The sequence below is a fragment of the Stigmatopora argus genome, chromosome 9 (genome assembly GCF_051989625.1).
Source record: "Stigmatopora argus isolate UIUO_Sarg chromosome 9, RoL_Sarg_1.0, whole genome shotgun sequence".
Classification (NCBI taxonomy): Eukaryota; Metazoa; Chordata; class Actinopteri; order Syngnathiformes; family Syngnathidae; genus Stigmatopora; species Stigmatopora argus.
Window position 1 is genome coordinate 2,720,203 of NC_135395.1, and position 20,511 is coordinate 2,740,713.

At 37.4% G+C, this 20,511-nt stretch overlaps 1 protein-coding gene across 5 annotated transcripts in view; it reads left to right on the plus strand.

The window, feature by feature from the left end:
- LOC144082281 (connector enhancer of kinase suppressor of ras 2-like) overlaps window positions 1-20,511 on the plus strand; it is a 44,063-nt gene that overhangs the window by 1,358 nt on the left and 22,194 nt on the right. For 3 of the 5 annotated variants that reach the window (XM_077609317.1, XM_077609321.1, XM_077609318.1), the window contains exons 2-8: window positions 6,963-7,126; window positions 12,153-12,355; window positions 13,355-13,442; window positions 14,782-14,823; window positions 18,867-18,986; window positions 19,777-19,836; window positions 19,945-20,013. In XM_077609317.1, the coding sequence (XP_077465443.1) occupies window positions 6,963-7,126; window positions 12,153-12,355; window positions 13,355-13,442; window positions 14,782-14,823; window positions 18,867-18,986; window positions 19,777-19,836; window positions 19,945-20,013 (746 nt within the window). Of the gene's footprint in view, window positions 1-3,912; window positions 4,061-4,280; window positions 4,421-6,962; window positions 7,127-12,152; window positions 12,356-13,354; window positions 13,443-14,781; window positions 14,824-18,866; window positions 18,987-19,776; window positions 19,837-19,944; window positions 20,014-20,511 lie in introns of those variants that run through there. The other 2 variants (XM_077609319.1, XM_077609320.1) reach the window with 2 other exon arrangements.

Below are 20,511 nucleotides of genomic sequence, written 5' to 3' on the forward strand. Positions count from 1 at the left end.
ATGTTCTGCTGACGTTGTCTGGGTCCTCCTTTGGTTTCAAAACCCACTTCCCATGGTCCAAAATGTGTGTTCGATTAAAGGAATAAGTACTAGTTCACGATTTAAATGCTGATGAGCTCGGACCAGACCAGGGTGTATTATATTGATCAAGTCAGCAAAAAGGCTTCCATGCTTCCTTGGCCATAGCTATTCAGTTTAAACGTCCTTTGACATTTTTTTTATTAAAAATTATCAGTGATTTGTTTTGTATATTTAGAGTTTGCCATTATGATTTGCTCATACATAATTAACCACTTTAGGGTCTAAAAAGTTTGATGAAGAAATTGGAGAAAAAGGCAAAGTATGTCTAGGAATGGGGAATTGATACATGAATGATCTCAGTGATATGTTTTCATTTAAAAAAAAAACGTTGTCCCTGTATCTTTTCAATATCTTCCGTTGGGAACATTAAACCTGTTCTCGGGTTAAAAATCCATTCTTTCCCCCGTTACACTTTCTCAAACAATATGCCGTCACTTTTATGTGGATGTGAATGTGACATTAGAACCATTTCCAGAATATATATTTATAAATAATACTGTTTGTATATAATACTTTATAACAAAACATAATTTAGAGTAGAAAGATCATCTTTAAACATTGAATGAAACCTGGATAATGGAATGAGCAACTAGGTCGTTTTACCTTTCAGTGACAGTTTAAATGTTAGTGGAAATGATTACCTTGTCACTGACTAGCAACCAGTCCATGGTGTATTCAGCCTTTTGCCCAATGTGACCTGCGATAGGTTCCAGCACTAGGCGACCCTTATACGCAATGTTGTAAATGGTTGAAAGTCAATGAATAAGTAAATGGATGAAAATAAATAAGAGAAAATAAAGGTCCAAACTTAAGGTATGACGAGGTACACTCATGACTAGATACAACTGAAATAGTAGCTAAAAAGTAAGATCTAAATTCATCCATTATCACAGGAGCTTGGTTCTAATATTGGGTGCCCCATCACACCTGGTCCACACCCTTCAGTTTGAGATGTCTCTCTCCTCTTGTCTTCAGTTTACTGGGTGTATTTTGCCCTGACATGTTTTCCTCTGGTAAGAATGGTCATATATTGCGATTGCCTCACTACTTGCACTATGTAGCTCATGTTTTTAATCATGTTTTATGTATCACAATTGTTAATTCTTTCTGTTTATCCCCCATAACCTCTTTTTGTTATGCTGCTACATTCTTTGAGTAAAAAACTAATTAATTTTTCGCTTTTGCTAAGCATGTTTTCAGACTGGCATAGATTGAGGGTCCAATCCCCGTGTTGGTTTTGATTTTTCTGTCAAAGTGCTTTGTCCTTAAGCAACATACTGGAATTGAATTGTGTTCTAAAAGCATGACAAGATTTAGGTCGTTCATATTCCATTTATCTATCAATAATAATGTATTTTTCAAGAAAGTGAGCCATTTTCACATATTAATGGTAATTGCATTAATTATAATGCATAAATTCCTTCAGCATCATCTAAGTACACATTTTTAGTTTTGTACTTTTTAGGAATTTTTTTACTGCAAGGTTAATCTATTAAAGCAGAAGACCAGACTTGGTGTGCAGCTGAAAGACTTCAAGCAGCACAACGCAGGCAAAGCTCATTGAAAGATGAGTCATCAGCATTTATTTTGAACACCCACACCGGAGGAGTTTCCTCTGCGTGTACAGTATTTGTGTTTAACTGAAATGGAATGTGTCAGGATGTGTTCCAAGACCACTCAATGCACCAATGCTGCTTATTTGTCCCATTTTATTTTAACAGGAATGGGATATTTTTTTTAAATTAAAATAAAACAAATGTGACTAAACTTATAATTTGAAAAGGCAGTTGATGTATTGATTGTTTGTTTGATTAAAACATGACAAAAACATACAACATTTTTTCAAATAAAATTAAAAGAAAATTCTAAATTGAATATCGGTCCAAAATTCTAAGTTTTAGAACATGATGACTTTCAATTTCTGTGAAATCCAAAGATGCCCAATCATTTGCAATGTACGTATTTGTAGCAAATCCCATTAGCGGAGGAACCAATGTCAGATTCCTTTCAGATATCACCAATCCTCTTTGGCTTTAAGTCTTTGGTTGAAATGAATGACAGTGAGTTAGACCTTGTTTTTGAATGACTAAGAAAACATGCGCAGTTATAAGTCAAACGGCTACTTTCAAGCTTTCTGCCTCAGCAAGTGCGAGTGTAAAATACGAGAGCGACTGCATAATTAAAAAAAAAAAAAGGCTTCAATTTGACTGACTTTCCATTTAAACAAAGTCACTAAAGCAATGTACTGACCAAATGTTGTGTGCCTTAAAAGACTCTTTCATAACTATGTCACATTTAGTGGGGTGTATAAAGTTTATCTATCTTGGAAATTATAGATAAACTCCCACTTAGCAATTTACAAGTTTTTATATGACTTTTCAACATTTTATGGTCTCTGAAACGCTGGAATTAATCCCAACAAACGTTGGCCAAAGGGCAGGGCGCACCCTAAATTGGTGACCAGTTAATCACAGTGCATGCATATGAAATATATCGAACAGTGCGTTCATTTTCAACACCTTTTATCCCTTGTCAAGATCGCGGGGTGCAGCATTCTATCTCAGCTGACCTTGTGCGTAAGTCTAACTATACCCTAAACAGGTCACCCGTCAGTCGGAGGGCACGCAAAGAGACAGACAACCATTCATACTCACAATTACACACCCACTGATTGGGAATCGACTCTACTCTGCTCACACCGAAGTCAGGCGAATGAACCACTACACCTTCAGTGACATCTGTATACAAATATAAGCAAAAAAATGGTAAATTCTCCATCACACCTGTGCATAATTATTTTTCCAAAAGTTATCCATAAATGTCCTAATAATGCATTTGGGTGAACTCCAATACAAGGCGTGTGACAAGTGCAGGCAACTACAAATGAGAGATACACACAGTTCCTACACTGGGTAAACAATGAATACAGCTTACAACATGAATTGCACTAAAATAGGTTTGCATTATGACATCATGTGATACTTTTATATATAAGTGTAGTACATTTTCTCTGGACCTTTTTTCCTGTTTAGTTGAACTTCATTTACGCATTCATGGATACACACGCATCCATATACACACAAACTACGGAGTACGGGCTTTAAGTGGGGCATTGGTAACCATGGAAACCAAATCTGATCTTGTTGGAGTCACAACACGTCATAAGACAGAGCGACTGAAACCACACACAGATGTCCACCACATATGCCTGGATTACATATATTGACACAGAGTATGACACGTATGAATTTAGAACTGCTAACGAATAAATAAACACAAACAGTCCGACCTGTATAACGACCCAGAACAGCGAGAGAGGATCAAGAAATTTAGAAATGGGAAAGCGTGCTGCAAATTGAAAAAGCTTCTCTGAGATGGGGGAGGAAATGAGGGCATGACGGTGAAATGGGGAGAACACAGTTGATGGCTGTACTGTGCATAGAATGAAAGATGCAGTGGGCATCATATCAAAGTAGCAGCTCTATCCGGACATTGACACAGAGGGTCCTGTGTTTGTGTGAGTGTGTTTTCTTTTTGCACCTGTTGTTCCGGGAGCAGCACTTTACCAATCCAGGTTGATTTTATACGAACACCCTTTGGTCTGTCTTGATCTAATAAAAAAAGAGAACAAAGCAAAAACTGAAAAGGTCAGTATCTCCCTCTGTGTTTTTTATTATTATTTTTCTATTCTGGTGTCAACATTAATTAACTCCTCTATTATCCGTTCCCCTTGTAGCACAGGTGGGCAAACCGGTCCTCGAGGGCCACTGTGGGTGCAGGTTCTTGTTCCAACCGATCCAGCACAGACACTTTAACCAATAAGATTTCTGCAGGAAACAAGAAACACCTGACTGCAATCCACTGATTGCACTTGTAGGAGACCAGATTGGGGAAAAGGTGTCCTCTTTATTAGTTGGAATAATAACCTGCACCCTTTGTGGATAGTTTGCCCACCCCTGCCTTACAGGAACCACATTAGGTGAGAACTAAACAAACTACTTCCAACTTAGACTGCTTGAGTTTTGGAAGGGTAATAGCTAATCTCTCCCAACTACATTTATTCAATCATTACTTTCTGATAATGTCCTCACCTCAGACAGCAGCTGGATTTAGAATTTCCCTCAATTGAAGGATTTCACTGAATAACATTACTCATTTCTAACATGAATTTGTATAAATATTAATGCTTTTAATGTGGAAGAGCCATCATTTAAGATTGCATCAATTGTCAGCAAGATGTGTCTGAGAGAGCAGGCTGAAGTGCATTTCAAAGCTCACATACAGATGGGCTAAAATGCCACCTTAAGAATATTCTGCACGATGTGATGAATATTTCACGGTAGGCACATTTTAGTGAGTTTTGAGACGCTTCATTTTTACTTGTACTTTCTCCCGTTGAAAACTAAAAGATAGAGTGTGAAGCTATACGAGAGAAGCCAGCGCTGCCTGTCGCTGCTCTTTGCACAAGTTCCACACTAACCCTAGCATGGTCTCAAAGGAAAAGCTAAAAACAGATTTGACGTTCTGATTTGAAAAATGTTAATGGGCAGGTCACATATGCTCATCTGTTACTTCTACTGGTGGAAGCCATGTTGCTTTTTTAAACACAGCATAATTTATTGTCTTTGTTTCATACAGTAGTCCGGCATCAAGCTTCAGTTATGTGTGTCAAAATAACCTTAGGCCTGTTTATTGCATTTCATTTCAACTCAGTGTCAATAAACAAAGCAGTATTTGTATTTTTGCTAAATATTAAGGTCACCTAACTGTACTGAAAGGGTTCCATATTACTAGTGATTTAATCTAGGGAGAATCATTTAGTTAGTTTTATCCCGAAAGTTCCCTACAGAGAGGAACAAACATAAAACCATGTCAAAATCAGCCAATGACAAAAACCTACAACACAAAAGAAAGATAACGAACAACTTGAAAAATAACTAAACAATAAAGAGACATATATACCAAAATAGACAGATGTATTATACATAATTAAAAAAGATGTATTATAGAATTTATTCCCATGCGAGCTCCTACTAAGGAAGAGATTGTACAACATGGCCAGTTGGACACAATTCATTAATGAAATGTAAAATAACAAATATCTCTCTCTTATATGGTAATGTTTGGAGTCATGAGTTCATATTCGTAGTTACTTGCTGCAGGGTCTGCTTTTCCACCATCTTTTCAGTGTGGCTGTATCTGCTCGCTTGCATTGCTGCCAGCTCCATGAAGAAATCTGCTCATGCAGTCAACTTGCAGATATCTCTGCCACTATTGGCCATGATTTATTGGAATACACTGGACTATTTCTACACCGCAGTAAATAATCTAAAAGAAATCCATTTGAAATGGAATCCTGCATGGTATACATTCTATTTTTTTTTACAAGCTATAAATATATAGTGTAAATCAAATGATGAAGCACTATTTTTGAATGAAACACCATTTTCTGTACGCAAGAATACTTTTTGGGGGGACATTAAGATTATTAATTTACATGGTTTGGGGGAATAATACCTTTGTTTCTCATAGTTCACTTCAATGGACACAATCAGAAAGTGCTGGCTTTTTTAAAAAGGAAAACAAACAAAATCTCATATACTTATCATAAAACTTTTTTATAAGCTTGTCACTTCAGTGTGCAGTTTCTCTAAATTTAACCTTTATATGGGTGAAGCTCTCTACCTTTTTTTTCACAAAAGATGGTGCCGTGTCGGCAACTATTAAATCATTTTGAAGCTTGGAAAGATGAATCTTTAGGATTACATGCACATAATATTGGCTGGTTGAATTAGAATATCATTGATATTTGTATTGGAAAATATGTTGCAATTACCATTACCTAGGTGCTGTAAAACATTGTGCTGTTTGTGCTGTTAGCTATGTTGATATAGACATTGTTCATATGTAGCTTTCATGAACAAAAAAAATGATGTTATCATCTTGTAGCTTTCATAAAATAATATCAGATTGTCACCTCCGAGGCAGACAAAATGAATCATATTCAATTCAATTACTGTAGTGGTACTACTGTGTAGACACGTGTAAGATTAAAATTCACTCTCCTATCCTGTATGTAACAAGATTGTGATTCTTTATGAACAACACTTGGATTATATTTTGCTGTCTGTGTCCCATGATATTCTGATTGCAAGATTCCTAACACTCATTTTTGCTATTAGTGTGTATATGTGTGTGTGCTGATTGTGTGAAGGTGCTACCACACTGTCTGTGTCGTTCTCGTTTCCCTGGGGCATCAGTGTTTTCCTCACGACTCCACTCAGTTTTATCAACATGCCACATGCTCCACAGAAAGCCAATCCAAGAATAACAATAGCAATAAATGTTCTGTAAGTGCCATGTTTGAAGCAAACATCCACAGGCGGACTCTAGTGCAAGGCTGTAGTGCTTTGTAATGGGCGCTCTCCTGCTTTTTCGCCTAATGTGTTCAGATTTTTTTCATTGGGTCTGTAGGGAGGCGTTCTTTTTGCTGACTTTGCTAATACAAACCCTAAAGCTCTGAACTGATCGATGGTATCCCCAGACCCCATTTATAGGCTGCATGGCAAGTAGCCATGGCTTAACAGCAAAAAGAGTCAAAAAGCCAATATGTTGCTTCCAAATCTTGATGCAGGTTTGGGACATCATCTTAATTGAATAACTTGTAACTGTGAATCACAAAATAAAAGTGGAACAAATTAAAAACTGCAGCAACTGGACCCAAAGTATTCCGGTTGGTTTGTGTGATTCAACATTTTGTGAATATGACATATTTGGAGACATTTTCTTGATTCATGGTTTGTGTTCATCAGCCAAAAATATTATAATAGTTGTCACCTATGTTTCATTTTGATGCATTTTCAACCTTTTTTTTTACTTAGGTCTGGATGACTGCCTCCAGCAATATGTGAAGAGTTTTGAGCGGGAGCAAATGGGCGGGGAGCAGCTTCTACATATCACCCATCAGGAGCTGGAGGAGTTGGGGGTTACAAGAATAGGACATCAGGAGCTCATCCTAGAAGCAGTTGATCTCCTCTGTGCCCTGGTCAGTCACACTCTTCACCTCTACACTTCTTTGAATGTCTTTTGCTTGCGGAAAGTGGCTGAAAATGATTACCGTGCATGCACACAGTTCACTTTGTTGGGCACCTTTCAAGCATTTTTTTCCTTTATTTTTTCCCTGTATAGGATTGTTGAGCCAAAGAAAGCAAACTTATCTTAATTTTTTAAAGAGTTCTCAAGGCTATTTCATACAAAAACTATTGTTTAAAAATAAATATAAGAAAAAGACATTAGTACCAAATGTCGCTCTCAGAAATATGTTTTTCTACAATTATACATCAAATGACCTCTTTCTGCACTTTCTGCATTCCATATCCTATCACACGTCACACAGTCTTAGACATTGGCTACAAAGAAGAACTGGACCTTACATCATTGTCTTCCCTTTGAAGCTCGCATTTTAATGGTTGGGCGACCATCATGACAACTCACATTTTTCGCTCAGCGTTCGGGCTTTACATGTTCTCTATATAAGTCTATGTGTGGGAAACTGAACACAAACTTTAAATTAATATTAAAATTCAGCATTGCCAGAAATTTATGTCTAAAATGCCTTTCCTATTTCTGCATCCTCACCCTCTTGTTACTGTGACAACGAAATTTCCCGAATACGAGATGAATAAAGTTATCCAATCCAATCCAAACCATCATTTCAAAAAGCAAACAGGCCCACACAAGCACGACCACTACCCCTTTTTAAACATAAAATTGAAATCATTAAAAAATAGCAGGGATTAAAATGTTTCTCAATTAACATTAATTATGGGTAGTGATTGTTCATAACACTCTTTCTGAAACTTGAATATTAAAATTAAAACTGCCACGTCCACAAGGCTGACATCTGATTGCCAAATTGCATGAGGAATGTGTTATATTTGAACACAGCTGGATTCACGCTTATAAAAAGGACTATGGACACTTGTGAAATTATTTCAGTTGCTATTTTTTCTTCTCATATTAACATTCTTCTTGTTAAATTGATGCAATTAATTGTTGTTAAACTACGTTTTTACTTCCAAAAACACCTGACGTTGGACACTTATTTTTTGTCCTTTGAGTATGTGTACTGCATGCACATTTTATCCAACCTGTTTTTTGTATTGATTATGAGATGGTTAAGTTATTTTCGACCTGATTTGTGTGTCTTGACAGGCAGCCGATTTAGTGGCCCTGCTTGGGATTAGAGAATTTAGGGGGAATTAGGTGCTACCCTCCAAGAGATGGAATGAGTAAAGTGAATGGGGAGGTGTGAGAGGGAAAAGGAAATAGTGTATGTGGAAAAAAAAACATGATGCACCTTATCTCTTAGACACACATTGCTGGATTTGCCAAGGTTGTTTGAATGTGTGCACATGTGCACGTGTGCACACGTCTACATGCTTATGGCTGTTAATAATCTTCAAATTTCATAACATGGTAATAAGGCATCATATGTCTATGCACACATACAAAATTCAGCACCGTTTATTTTCTTTGGTATAACCACTCTCCGCTTTACCTAATTCCTTGGCTAACTCGAGACAAAATTGGATATTTGGAGACCAAGTTATGGTCAACCAAAAGATAGTGGCTATATTTGAAGCAAAGTTTGTGCTGTTGTAAGACCACTTCATTTTAATTCCTTAACTCTAGGTAAAGGATTTTAAATACAAAGCTGAATCCCAAAACTTAACCATCTCTGTAAATGTGATATTCTTTATGTTAATCTTAAAGATGTTATCTCATTACCTACCATTGACGGCCAATTAAATCCAGGGGGCTGCCAGCTTTTCCCTTCCAGCCCTTTCAGTTCGAATGGATTCGACATCTATCACTGTTAACTGTGTTAACTGTTAACTGTAACCGTAACTATCACTTATTTAGGTCTTTTGCCGAGTAAACGCAGCTTATGGAGAAGCACCACCAATTTCGTCACACGCAGTTTCTGTGTGTGATGACAAGTAGGCTTTTTTGTTGTTGATAATGACGACAGGGCCTATGTCCGATTATAATGCCAATGGCAGCCTGATCATTTCCTGTAGCTTATATTATTAAATATAAATGTGTATATTTTTTCGTTTTTTTTTTCAAATTTAATTACATTTTCTGTAGGACCCAGGTTTTTTGGTGGCAATATAGAAGAGTAGTAAGCATGCTCGCATTGTGGTCGCCGGGGTTTTCTCTGGTTATTTAGTTTTTCTCCCATCCCAAAATACCCATGGTAGTCCGATTGGACAATCTAAATTGTCTGCAAGTATGACTGTCATGCAATTGGCTGGCAACCAATTTCGGGGTACCCTGCCTACTTCTCATAGTCAGGTGGGATAGGCTCCAGGATCCCTGCAACACTTGTGAAGATAAGCGGCATGGAATATGTCTCTTTTTTGGTGATTCAGCAGTCCTCGAAACCCAGCTTTGTGAATGGAAAATCATGAATTTCTGGTGTCTACTTTTTTCTTTTAAATGAATTTGGATATTTTTTTCTATATATGGCATATATTAAAAGGCTGTTTGCCTCAGTTGAATTTTGGATTTGGTTCTTGGATCAGGCCTTTTAGGGGGGGAGTTAGCATTTTCTCCATAAGCTGGCGTGGGTTTTCTCTCTATACAGTATTCTTGCTTTCTCCATATGAAGACACAAAAATGCCTGTAGATTTGAATGTGCATTTAAGTACTTCGCTATGTTTTTTGTGCTTTTTTTTAAAGACTATCACTATTTCAACTATTGGACAAACCTATTTAGTCTTTTTCCTATTTTATATATACTTACCTCATGTATGTATGGTAGATGTATCTGTTTTATATCTCGTACTTATTTGTTGAAGAAAATCTATCAGTGCCAATATGTATTGCTCGTGATGAATAGGGTTGTGAACTGGAATGAATGGAGCGAAAATAGATGAGAGTGAAGAGAAAAAATGACGACCGTAGAGTAATTTGTATATCAAAAATAATGTCTGATTGTGGTTACATAGCAATGATTAAATTCCAGCATGGAAAAAGGCTTTACCGCACACTGCTGCTATGGTAACCAGATCGACATGAAGGTAGTGGGGGGCTGCTCTAATGGCATCGCCCTTGTATTGTATTGATTGACACACAGAGGCACATAGGCACGCTCAAATTCTTTTTCTCTTCTTCAGAGCTAAACACACACGCAGATACACAAAATCTTGTTTTTAATTTTCCTCTTTGTTTGTGCACTAGGTCCCCAGGAGGGAGACACAAGTGCCATACTGAATCATAGGAAAGCCTAATTGGAGCGTGTACAAACACACATTTCAAATTCACATGTACATTCCCATTTTCATACACTAGATTATAAACACCATAACATATGCATGACCCAAATACAGCATGATGCACAGCTAGTTGCTCCCTGTTCCTTATTTTCTGCTTCTTTAGCTTCTTTTATTTGCTCTTTCACTTCTCTTGCTGCCACTGTTCGACTCTCTCCATTGTGTAGTCACTGTGATCGTGACTGTGTTAAATAGATCTACAGGCAGAGTGGGAATAGATTCTACTTTTCTGTATATAAGCGTGCGCAGTCGTTGTGTCAGCAGGAATCAGCATCTTTTTGGAAAGATGTTTCCAGAGGTGCCTTGGATGAGTGTGTATAATGCGACTCAATGGATCTGACTGTTTATTTATAAAGGTTGAAGTGCAGGGTTAAGATGTATAATTGGCTACATAAGACTGTAGTCATAAATGAGGGTCTTTCATAAAAGGCAATGTAAAATTGTTGGAGAGCTAATGGACTGGCCAGTAATAATTCTCTGCCACAGTGAGAGAGGTATTCATTTCTTGATCTATCAGATTATTGTTGTGGTTGGGTAGCACAGGATTTTATGGCCTGAGTGGTTATTATGCAGCACAGTCATGACATCTTGGTTTACTTCACTGCTGTAACAAATGATTGTGTAGTTTGTATTCCCTCATTGGTCACATTTTTATAAAACAATTTTAAATGTCTATTCAGCCACTCTTCTCTATCCTTCCAAGATATTTTTTAAGGATATAAATAAAGTTGGGAGGAGGTGTTATACATTTAATGACATAGCATGATTGCCAAAAAAAAAGCAGATTGGCCTGGCCACACTGTATTTATATTATAGTGATACAAACAAAATAAATGGGAAAGAACTTAAACGAGAAGATATAGATACCTTTGGAGGTTGTTGGCTCCAGTCATCGACTCTTTTCATGCATTTTCCCTCCAGAGCCGATGCAAGCTGTTGGGTCTGTAAAACAGCTTCAGGAACAGGTACAAAGAGTGAGACCAATTTAAAGGAAATAGGTTTATTACCAGACTACAGGATGGGGAGAGAGCTCTAACAGTTGTGAACCGCACAGCCTGTTGTCCTTGCAACTCTCTCCAAATGAACAGTGGTTGGGTCTTACATATATGCGGACAGAGCATAGTCTCTATGACAACGGCCAAACTTGCAGGGCAAAGTCTGATTAATCAGTGTCAAGTCTCTGACAATGACCAAACTTTGGGCAAAGTCTGATTAATCAGTGTCAAGTCTCTATGGCAACGACCAAACTTTGGGCAAAGTCTGATTAATCAGTGTCAAGTCTCTATGACAATGATGTTTTTATACTTACAAATACTGATACAATATGAACAAGCAATTGCAAAGTGACTTTGTCATCTTAGCTTGCAATCTTATCTGACACAAGCGTTGCTGATTTTTCCATGGATAAGTTCTATTGTCCAAAAAATAATAAAAAATAAACAACAACTGTAGGGTAATTACTTCCTTGGTGCTTTCTCGGCTGAACCTCACCTTTACTTGAGAAAAAAAAGAATAATTTTGGTCGCAAAAGCTCACCTGATTTAACATTGGATTTTTGATTGACCATGACAATTGAAATATGAATTGAGGGATTTTTTAGAACATAATGAAAAGAAGTTGCAATGCCTCACACACTGCTCAACAGTTCATTCAGGTTTGGCTGTTTTGACAACTTTGGGTTTATTGCATATACACATTTAATAACAGCCAAAATGATTTCGTCCCCTCCAGAATTACGGCTTAGAAACGGAAAACCTCCGGACTCTGTCTCACAAGCTCAATGCTTCGGCCAAGAACCTTCAGAACTTCATCCTTGGCAGACGGAGGGGAGGACATTATGATGGAAGAGCTTCCCGGAGGCTACCCAATGATTTCCTCACATCAGTGGTGGATTTGATTGGTGCGGCAAAAAACTTACTTGCCTGGCTCGACAGGTGTGAACGACACTCACGAATGAATTTGTGGAGTGATTGTATTATTATTATTTTTTTTAAATCTTTTTCTTTTGCTCAGTGATCAAAAATCTAAATTGTCTAAATAATTCATCTAAATGTTACTACAATACTACAAGACCTATACATCTTTGAATGACTGGAGGTTAATTTAAAACCTGAATCAGAACTAATATAGCTACATTAGCAAGAATTAAGCAGCACATTGATGTAGTGTTTGGTATGTTGGATTAAAGTCAGGTGAATCTTTGCTTAATTTATTTAGCAACACAAACTGTTTGATGTATTACAAATACAAATACATTCAGTATGATCTAGTCAATATGCAGTACTTACTAGCGTAGTATTTCAGAGGGTATAAGGTATATTCTTGTCGTTTCAAAGTCCGCAGAAAATATTTCAGCTCTGAAAACCTGGGTTCAAATCCAGGTTGGTCCACCTGTGTGGAGTTTGCATGTTCTCCCCAGGCCTGCGTGGGTTTTCTCTGGGTACTCTGGTTTCCTCCCACATTCCAAAGACATGCATGGTAGGCTCATTGGACACTCTGAATTGCCCCTAGGTATGAGTGTCAGCATCAATGATTGTTTGTCTCCTTGTGCCCTGCGATTGGCTGGCCACCAATTCAGGGTGTCCCCTGAAGTCAGCTGAGATTGGCTCCAGCACCCTTCGCGACCCTACTGAGGATAAAGCGGTTCAGAAATAAGATGAAAAACACATTAGAAGGATCAAATATTAAAAGAAATATAAAAATACTGCTGCAGAGTTATAACCTTACAGGCCTTTTGTAGTTGAGGGACCACGGAAAATGAATAAATAAAAAAAAATCAGGCATGCAGCATGCTGGTTTTGATCCTGAAACAAATATTGTTGTTTGTGCTGAATCTTTGCTACTGAGTATTTGAGAGAGGAAAATGTGTTTACCTTTTTCTTTTACTGCCTGTACTGCATTTAAAATCTCACTGGTTTTGTCTTTGATTCCAGGTCTCCATTCGCCAGCGTGACAGAGTATTCATTACTGAAGAACAATATTGTGCAGCTATGCCTAGAATTAACTACAATCGTACAACAGGTGACCTTACACTCATACCTAGGGGTTTAGGTAATATTCCTTCACACACATGCAGATGTTGAATTTTTCCTTCCTCTTCTGGACCTTTGTTTTTCATATGCAAATCTCTTTAAAAAACATGCCATAACAATCAAGTCAAAATAAGACTTTTTTAGGGTCAAATTTCTCAAACAACAATTTATAGTTTACAGAGCATGCAGGATGACATTTAAGAGATTACTCCATGCATATCAACAATACAGTTGAAATGCCAGGGAACATTTGATTTGTTGTCTGTGTCATCAAGGATAGGCACTGCTAGGGAGCAAGGACAACCATTTGCGTATGTTATCTACACAACAAGTTTAGCTTACATCATATCTTCCATGTAGTTTTATTTTTATTTTTTAACGGGGACGCTGTAATTTCATAAAACTCATAATTACATATCGATATGAAAGCCATAATTAGCTAGAAGGCTAGATTCTATCTGTAGTCCTGGATTCATAATGTAAAAGAAAAGTAATAAAATATATTAGGGCAGTCTAGGCTGATGGGACAAGCGTGCTCCATCACAGATGCTCTCCCCATTTTCCTCGACTCACTGTCAGGCCCAGTCTTTAGCTCCACTTATATGAGTTTATGAAGAATGATCAACTCATTTTTCATTCTTTCAATTCCCATCATGCAGATTTCTAACATTTAAAATTGTCCCTTTTCTAAGAGTGATTGCTAGTGGAACAATCTTATTGTTTGAATGGAGACTGTATTGCTGCTCTATTGAACTTCTTCCATTCACTGTATTTACTTAAAGATCCTGTTTGGACTTGGTGCCCACAGTTACTCATGGAGCCTCGCAGATAAGACAAATCCACACTAATATGAGTCATAGTAGCAGCATAGCAGAGAGGACCCCGCTAGTCCACAATGGTCCAAATGGACTCATCGCTGCCAGTGTGCAGCGTTACACACAATGGGGGTAAAACAGCCTGTACTAATGGATCAGGAAGATGTATTCGCTACTGCCGTGTGGGTCTGGTAGGGTCCGCTGGCTGCTTTCCCAGAAATAGATGAACAATCAGCAATTGTTAAATACCAGGTCTGTCAGGTTCACACATTAGAATTGATAGTATTCCAAATGCTAAAGAGACTTCTCTCTGCCTACCATTGAGCAATATGCATAATCTGGGTGTCTACAAATAGAAATATTGCTTTCTAGTGAAATAGCATTCAATGTATCTCCCTTGATTTTGATCCTATCAATACTCTAAATTTCCTTAGCAAGATTGTTATATTTGGTACAGAACGATAGCTTCTTTGCAGGAGCTAAAATAAATGTTTTTTTCCTCTCTTTTCACAGGATTGTACTGTATATGAGACGGAGAATAAGATTTTGCATGTGGTAAGTTTATTCACCAGACAACCTTTTTTCAAAACGCAATTTAAACCATGTATACACCATATTTCATTTTGCATTTATGTTTAAATATAGCGTGATGAGCTTTTTAATGCCACAAAATCTTGAATTTATTTGACAGATTTGAGCTGTATGTTTCCTAATGTAATGGATGACGAGAGTATTTAGCAAATTTTGTGTTTATTTTGGGATATAAAGCTCGTACACTGAGACTAAGACGTGAGAAGTGTTGTTTTACTTGTGTGTTAAATAGTCGGGAGCAATTAACTGGTTGTTGAATGAGGGAACTTTCTTATTACATTCATGGTCAGGGGGAGGAAAGAAGAAATTGATTATATTGCTGTCAAGAAGAGATCACAGAAACACGTTTGACACTAAACTGAATTATACACAAAGTTTTCATCATTTTTGTCGTTAGTATTGGATAAGTATGTTACTGTATCATTTATTACTATTAGCACTATCAAACAAAATATTTCAATTTGACATGCTTGTCCTGATGTGGCTCAACATAGTCCTTCCTGATAACTTGTGGTTAGGTTGATTTAACTTTACCTCAATTGTGACAGAGCTATCAGACTCCTTGCTGACAGCGGATGCAAGTTCATGCTCGCATACCCTTCTACACACTGTATACACCAGGACACATGCACACACACACTCCAGGGGTGACAGACTAGGAGCTACATATGACTCTCGGTTATGAGTGGGAGGTTTGTGCATGAAATTGGAAGACAGCATGAAAGAGGAAAGAGGGGGAGGTGTTTATAGGCGCTGCATTCTGATACCTTTTACTAAAAATGACATAAAGCCGGGGTGAAGTGACACAGCCCACTAAACTCTTCCCTTGATATAAACTTATGAAGAAAGGAACACGGGGGACATCGCAGATAAAAATAAAAAAATAAAAATCACACTAGATTCATAGGGTGCTAACTTGACTGTGGACAGGAGGCAGAGTATATTGCTATTCCAAGTTAGTTGCTGGACATGAATACAAAGTATATTTAAAAAAAACAGTCTTATGAAAAATAGTTTAAAAAAAATACATGTAAAGATTTAAATTAACGCATGGTACCGCCTTTAATTTGTCTTGAATGGTGGGAGAAAATCTTTTTCAATCTGTAATTATGTTTTTTATTCTAGCTGTCAGCCTCAACATCTGTTCTTATCGGGAAAACATTTGTATATACTCATTACAACAGATGGTTTACCGAAGTTGAACTCCACACTGAGTGAGGCCACATTTGAACAGTCACGCACCAATTGCATATATATAGCATTGCTTGATGAGTTTGATTTCTTTAGTACTTACCATTTGAATGACGGAGTAAGAATTTGCTGTAAAACCACAATATTCTTCAATTATTTACTCTAGTTTTTTTGTTTTCATGCTATGTTGTTCTTTGTCATAGCCAAACACTCACAACTAGTCAAAACAGATTTTTTCATCCCATTTAAAAGTTGGAACCCACAGAGACTTGGTGTGGCAAGACAAGATCAGATTTCACAAGTGATTTAATTTAAATCAAGAAATAAAATAATTTACAAAACTGTAAGAATATTTTTGTTTAAATTCAAAATTACCAGTACCCTCCCAAAATCACCTCATAACTTGACGTAGACCTGCGCTGAATGTGAAAATTAAGGTCAATATTTGCAACTGCTAGCCAGCTGGTAGCTTGCTCGCTTTAGTTGTTTTAGGTAATTCGATAACGGTCCTGATTGTCAATATCTCTATATCTTTCTGTGGGTATTGCATGTCTTTGGGCAGCACATTTTGAGATTCTATTGTCAAACCAAATAATCTGAATTTCAAATCAAAATGCATGATCTACAACTGGAGGTGAGTGCATATTATAATACAATATGCGACAGTGAGCTTCCTGCTCTCATGTGGTTCAGTCTTAAGCTCCGGTCAGCTCTTGTGTACTGTGACTTGTACATTTGTCAGCTTCTCCTCAATAATGCAAAACTCATTGCTCCTTTGCTCTGCTGTAGACTACAGCCTACAGCAATCAGATGGACAAAGATTTTGTGTATGGGAGGAAGAACGTAGCGCGCAAGTCTTGCGCCTGATGGAGCAGAAGTGTGTATAAGTGTATGTGTTTTTATGTGCATTCATGCATAAGGATGAGTACTATTACGTAACGGTGTCCTAGTTGTGTTTTTCCCTTTCTCTTTATTTCTACACTGGATTCTCACTTTTTACCTCTTGCCCTTTTCTTGCCTTCCCTCTACCGTCCTCATTTTTCCCCCCTGATTGTGATTGTGGTGAGCCACATATGCACAATTTATGCACTGATGATGGCGATGCCTGTGTATGTTAGATCCAAGAATAGGGAAGAGAGTGAGGGAGGAGGGTGAAAGCATGAAGCCAGAGATTAATCCATTTGGCAGTGTACTATGTCTGCCTTTCTATTTGACTGCGCTTAAATCTCACGCCAGCGAAGCACATAAGTGAACTTCTCCATAACCTGTGTTCAGATTGTCCAGAGGCGTGTCAGATCAAGGTGGGGTGTGTCAGTGCAAGGCAAGTAGCAATTTCACTCTGGTGATTTGCCTTTCTGTGTCTTGTTCCTTGTTAATCCCAGGTCAGAACTGTTAGTCCGATGATCACAGAAGAGGACAAGCAGAGCCGTGACATTATACTTTGTTTCAGTTTGTAGTTGGAGGCCATTAAAGATCCACAAGCATAAAAGCATACACTTACAAATTCCACCCTGATTTTTGGACCACAATTACTTTCTTCCTCTGGTTTGAACCCTATGTTTATAATCCAGTATGGATTATATTGGTATATGGATTTTCAAAAGCTAATGATTTGCATGTCATTTAGTTCGATTATCCCTGCAGCCTATCGACCACTGTAGTTTATAATAAAATATTTTTTGGGGGCAAAATGTGGTGGTTGCATTTCATAATGAGGGCCATAGTATAGTCCAAAGAATACACTAATGTCAAACTAAAAATTCCCTTTGTGCTTTACACTTTCATTTTTATTTCATTTTGTGTAGAGAAAAGATTCAGAATGCTTCAATTTTATGTAATTCACCCAAAAGGAGTGACACGAGTCAAACTGAGATAGCCAAAAATAGCAAAACCATTATCTCTACTTTTTCTATCATGAATGAATCAGATAAATGGCTATCAAATGTGTTTGAGCACCTCTCTATCTGTGTATTTGTGTGTTTGGCTGCATGTATGTGTGTTACTGAGATCTGCTCTCTTCGTTCCAGAGCTATAATCCTGTAATTGCTCATTAAGATTGAGATCAGAAGATTATTTTATGTAGGGGTTATCGGTGTGTGCACTGCAAGGCATCGTGCAACACCACTTAATGTGAATATCAATTTTATTTGAAGCCTTTTTAACTTTCATATCAGGATTCTGGCTTGTGTATTTCTGTGTGGATGTTTGTCACAAAGCTTATGGGAAAAGGAAAAATACATGTGTGAACCCATTTGCAGTCAGTCAGAAAAGATTAGAAAGCACTGATGTGGCTGATAATTTATTCAGGAACGCATGACCTAACACATAAATAGTCCCCTATACAGTCAATGTTTATTTAGGACACAAGCAAAGAAAATGACTTTCATTTCTCAATGTATTTGTACGGCATGCCAAAAATGGCATTCACATTTGACTGTCTATTACTCGTGCATCTTTTGAGTTGACCTTCGTCTATTTTTGATCGGTGTGCCTTCAAATGATCACGTTTGTGTATATAAAACATGAGGATGGCAATTATGCTTTGTAAATCATGGTAAATTATGTAACAAATATGGGTTTGTTGTAGAGGCATATTAGGGTTGGCTATTCATCCTGTTGACTGTTCTGAGAAACTGTTACAGGCATGCCCATGGATACATAGGAAACATTTGTGTGTTGAAATGTTAAAGCAGTGACCTGGAACAACCTCAATTCATTTGGGTTTAATATCTTCCAGCGAGGTTACAACTGTATCCCTACTGTGCATAAAGCAATCTCGATAACTTTGTTCTTTCATTGTTTCACACTATCTTCAGTGTAAGACCTTAGCGGGGATATGCGACCACATCATCTCTCTGTCATCGGATTCACTGGTCTCTCAGTCAGCCCATCTTGAGGTTGTCCACCTGACAAGCATCATGCCCAGTGAAGGCTTGGTAAAAAAACACAAACATTGCTAGGTGTAACATATAATAAACAAGTTAATAACCATTAATCAAATTGCAGGATACTTTTATACAATTTCCACACAAATTAATGCTCTGTATTCCCAAAGAAGCACTGATTAGCACAGAGAAAGCAAAGGAAATATGATGAACTCTTTCTGAGTAGCTAGGTGAAAAATTGACAGACGTGTTTTTGACTCATGTTTTATCTAGGAAACGGTATAATAGAAATTCTAAATGTGCTTGTCCAGAATCAATGATGAGGGACCACATCCTTTGTTAATCACATAGCCTGTTGAACAGAACTTTTGGAAGGAGATCACAGAAAAGACAGCTGGTTGATGATCAACTCATGGAAAAGGACTACTACTACTAATAGCTGTAATTTATAACTTTGAAGGCTTGCTGGACAGATATTTCTAGCATAGGCCGTGAAGCAGTTATTCAAGAAAAATACGTAATGAGTCAGAAGGACTTATAACATTAGCACTGGGTCAAACTTTATTTTTTCACACTTTTTCTTTAAAGTCCCAAGCCAGTCTTAGATGATTCTTAGATAAATGGATGACAACTTAAAGGAGAACCCAAAATAGAAGAATGTGACTAATGTAAATCAAACCCAGTTGGGACAAAGAACAATTTTTGGAAAATGTTTTCATAACTATAAATATGGAGTTGGCATTGAATTTCAAATTACCTAAATTCAAAAGATAATCAAATATGAATGAAATGTACTGTGACTTGCGTTACTAATTACCACCTCCCTTGATTTTCCTCACAGGGAATGTACATTAAATCAACATATGATGGACTTCATGTTATTACCGGGACCACAGAAAATGTAGGTTTGATCATAACTCAGACATATCAAGACTGTTTTCTGATTTGATCTATTGTAACAGTTTATTCTATACTTTAATTCCCTTGTTCACAATTTCTCCCGTTGCAGTCTCCAGCAGATCAGTGCAAAAAGATACATGCAGGGGACGAAGTCATCCAAGTCAACCATCAGACAGTGGTAAGTCAAATGAGTCTACATCAATACTAATACCCAAACAAAAACTAAAAGTACTACTAGCTCCAATGTGTTTTTCCTGTGAATTCATACTGAACATAAGTGTTTGTTGTCCATTCAAAACGACTATCACCATGAAGCTTGATGCTCTCCTCTATTGCTATGGAGGGAAATTAATTTTGCAAGCCCAGGGGAGTGTTGAACACATTCTCTGAAGGCCTAAATGGACCACGCCTGTGACTGACCTTCGATCGACTGCCTGGTCAAGCTAAATATCAGAATCATGTTGCCATACCTAAGTAAATTATTTTGTCGTGTGGGGTTTTCAATTCATGCGTAATTGCTCGGTAGCTGGTTTTGCCATGTACATAGTTGTGCTTTGTAGTGTTGTTTGTTGTTAGCTGTGGTATGAGTTAACGGACATTTATTGAGAAGAATGATTGTTTTTGGATTTAAGGTCTCTCTGTTATGTGGCTTCTATCTGACATACTCTTCAGGGAT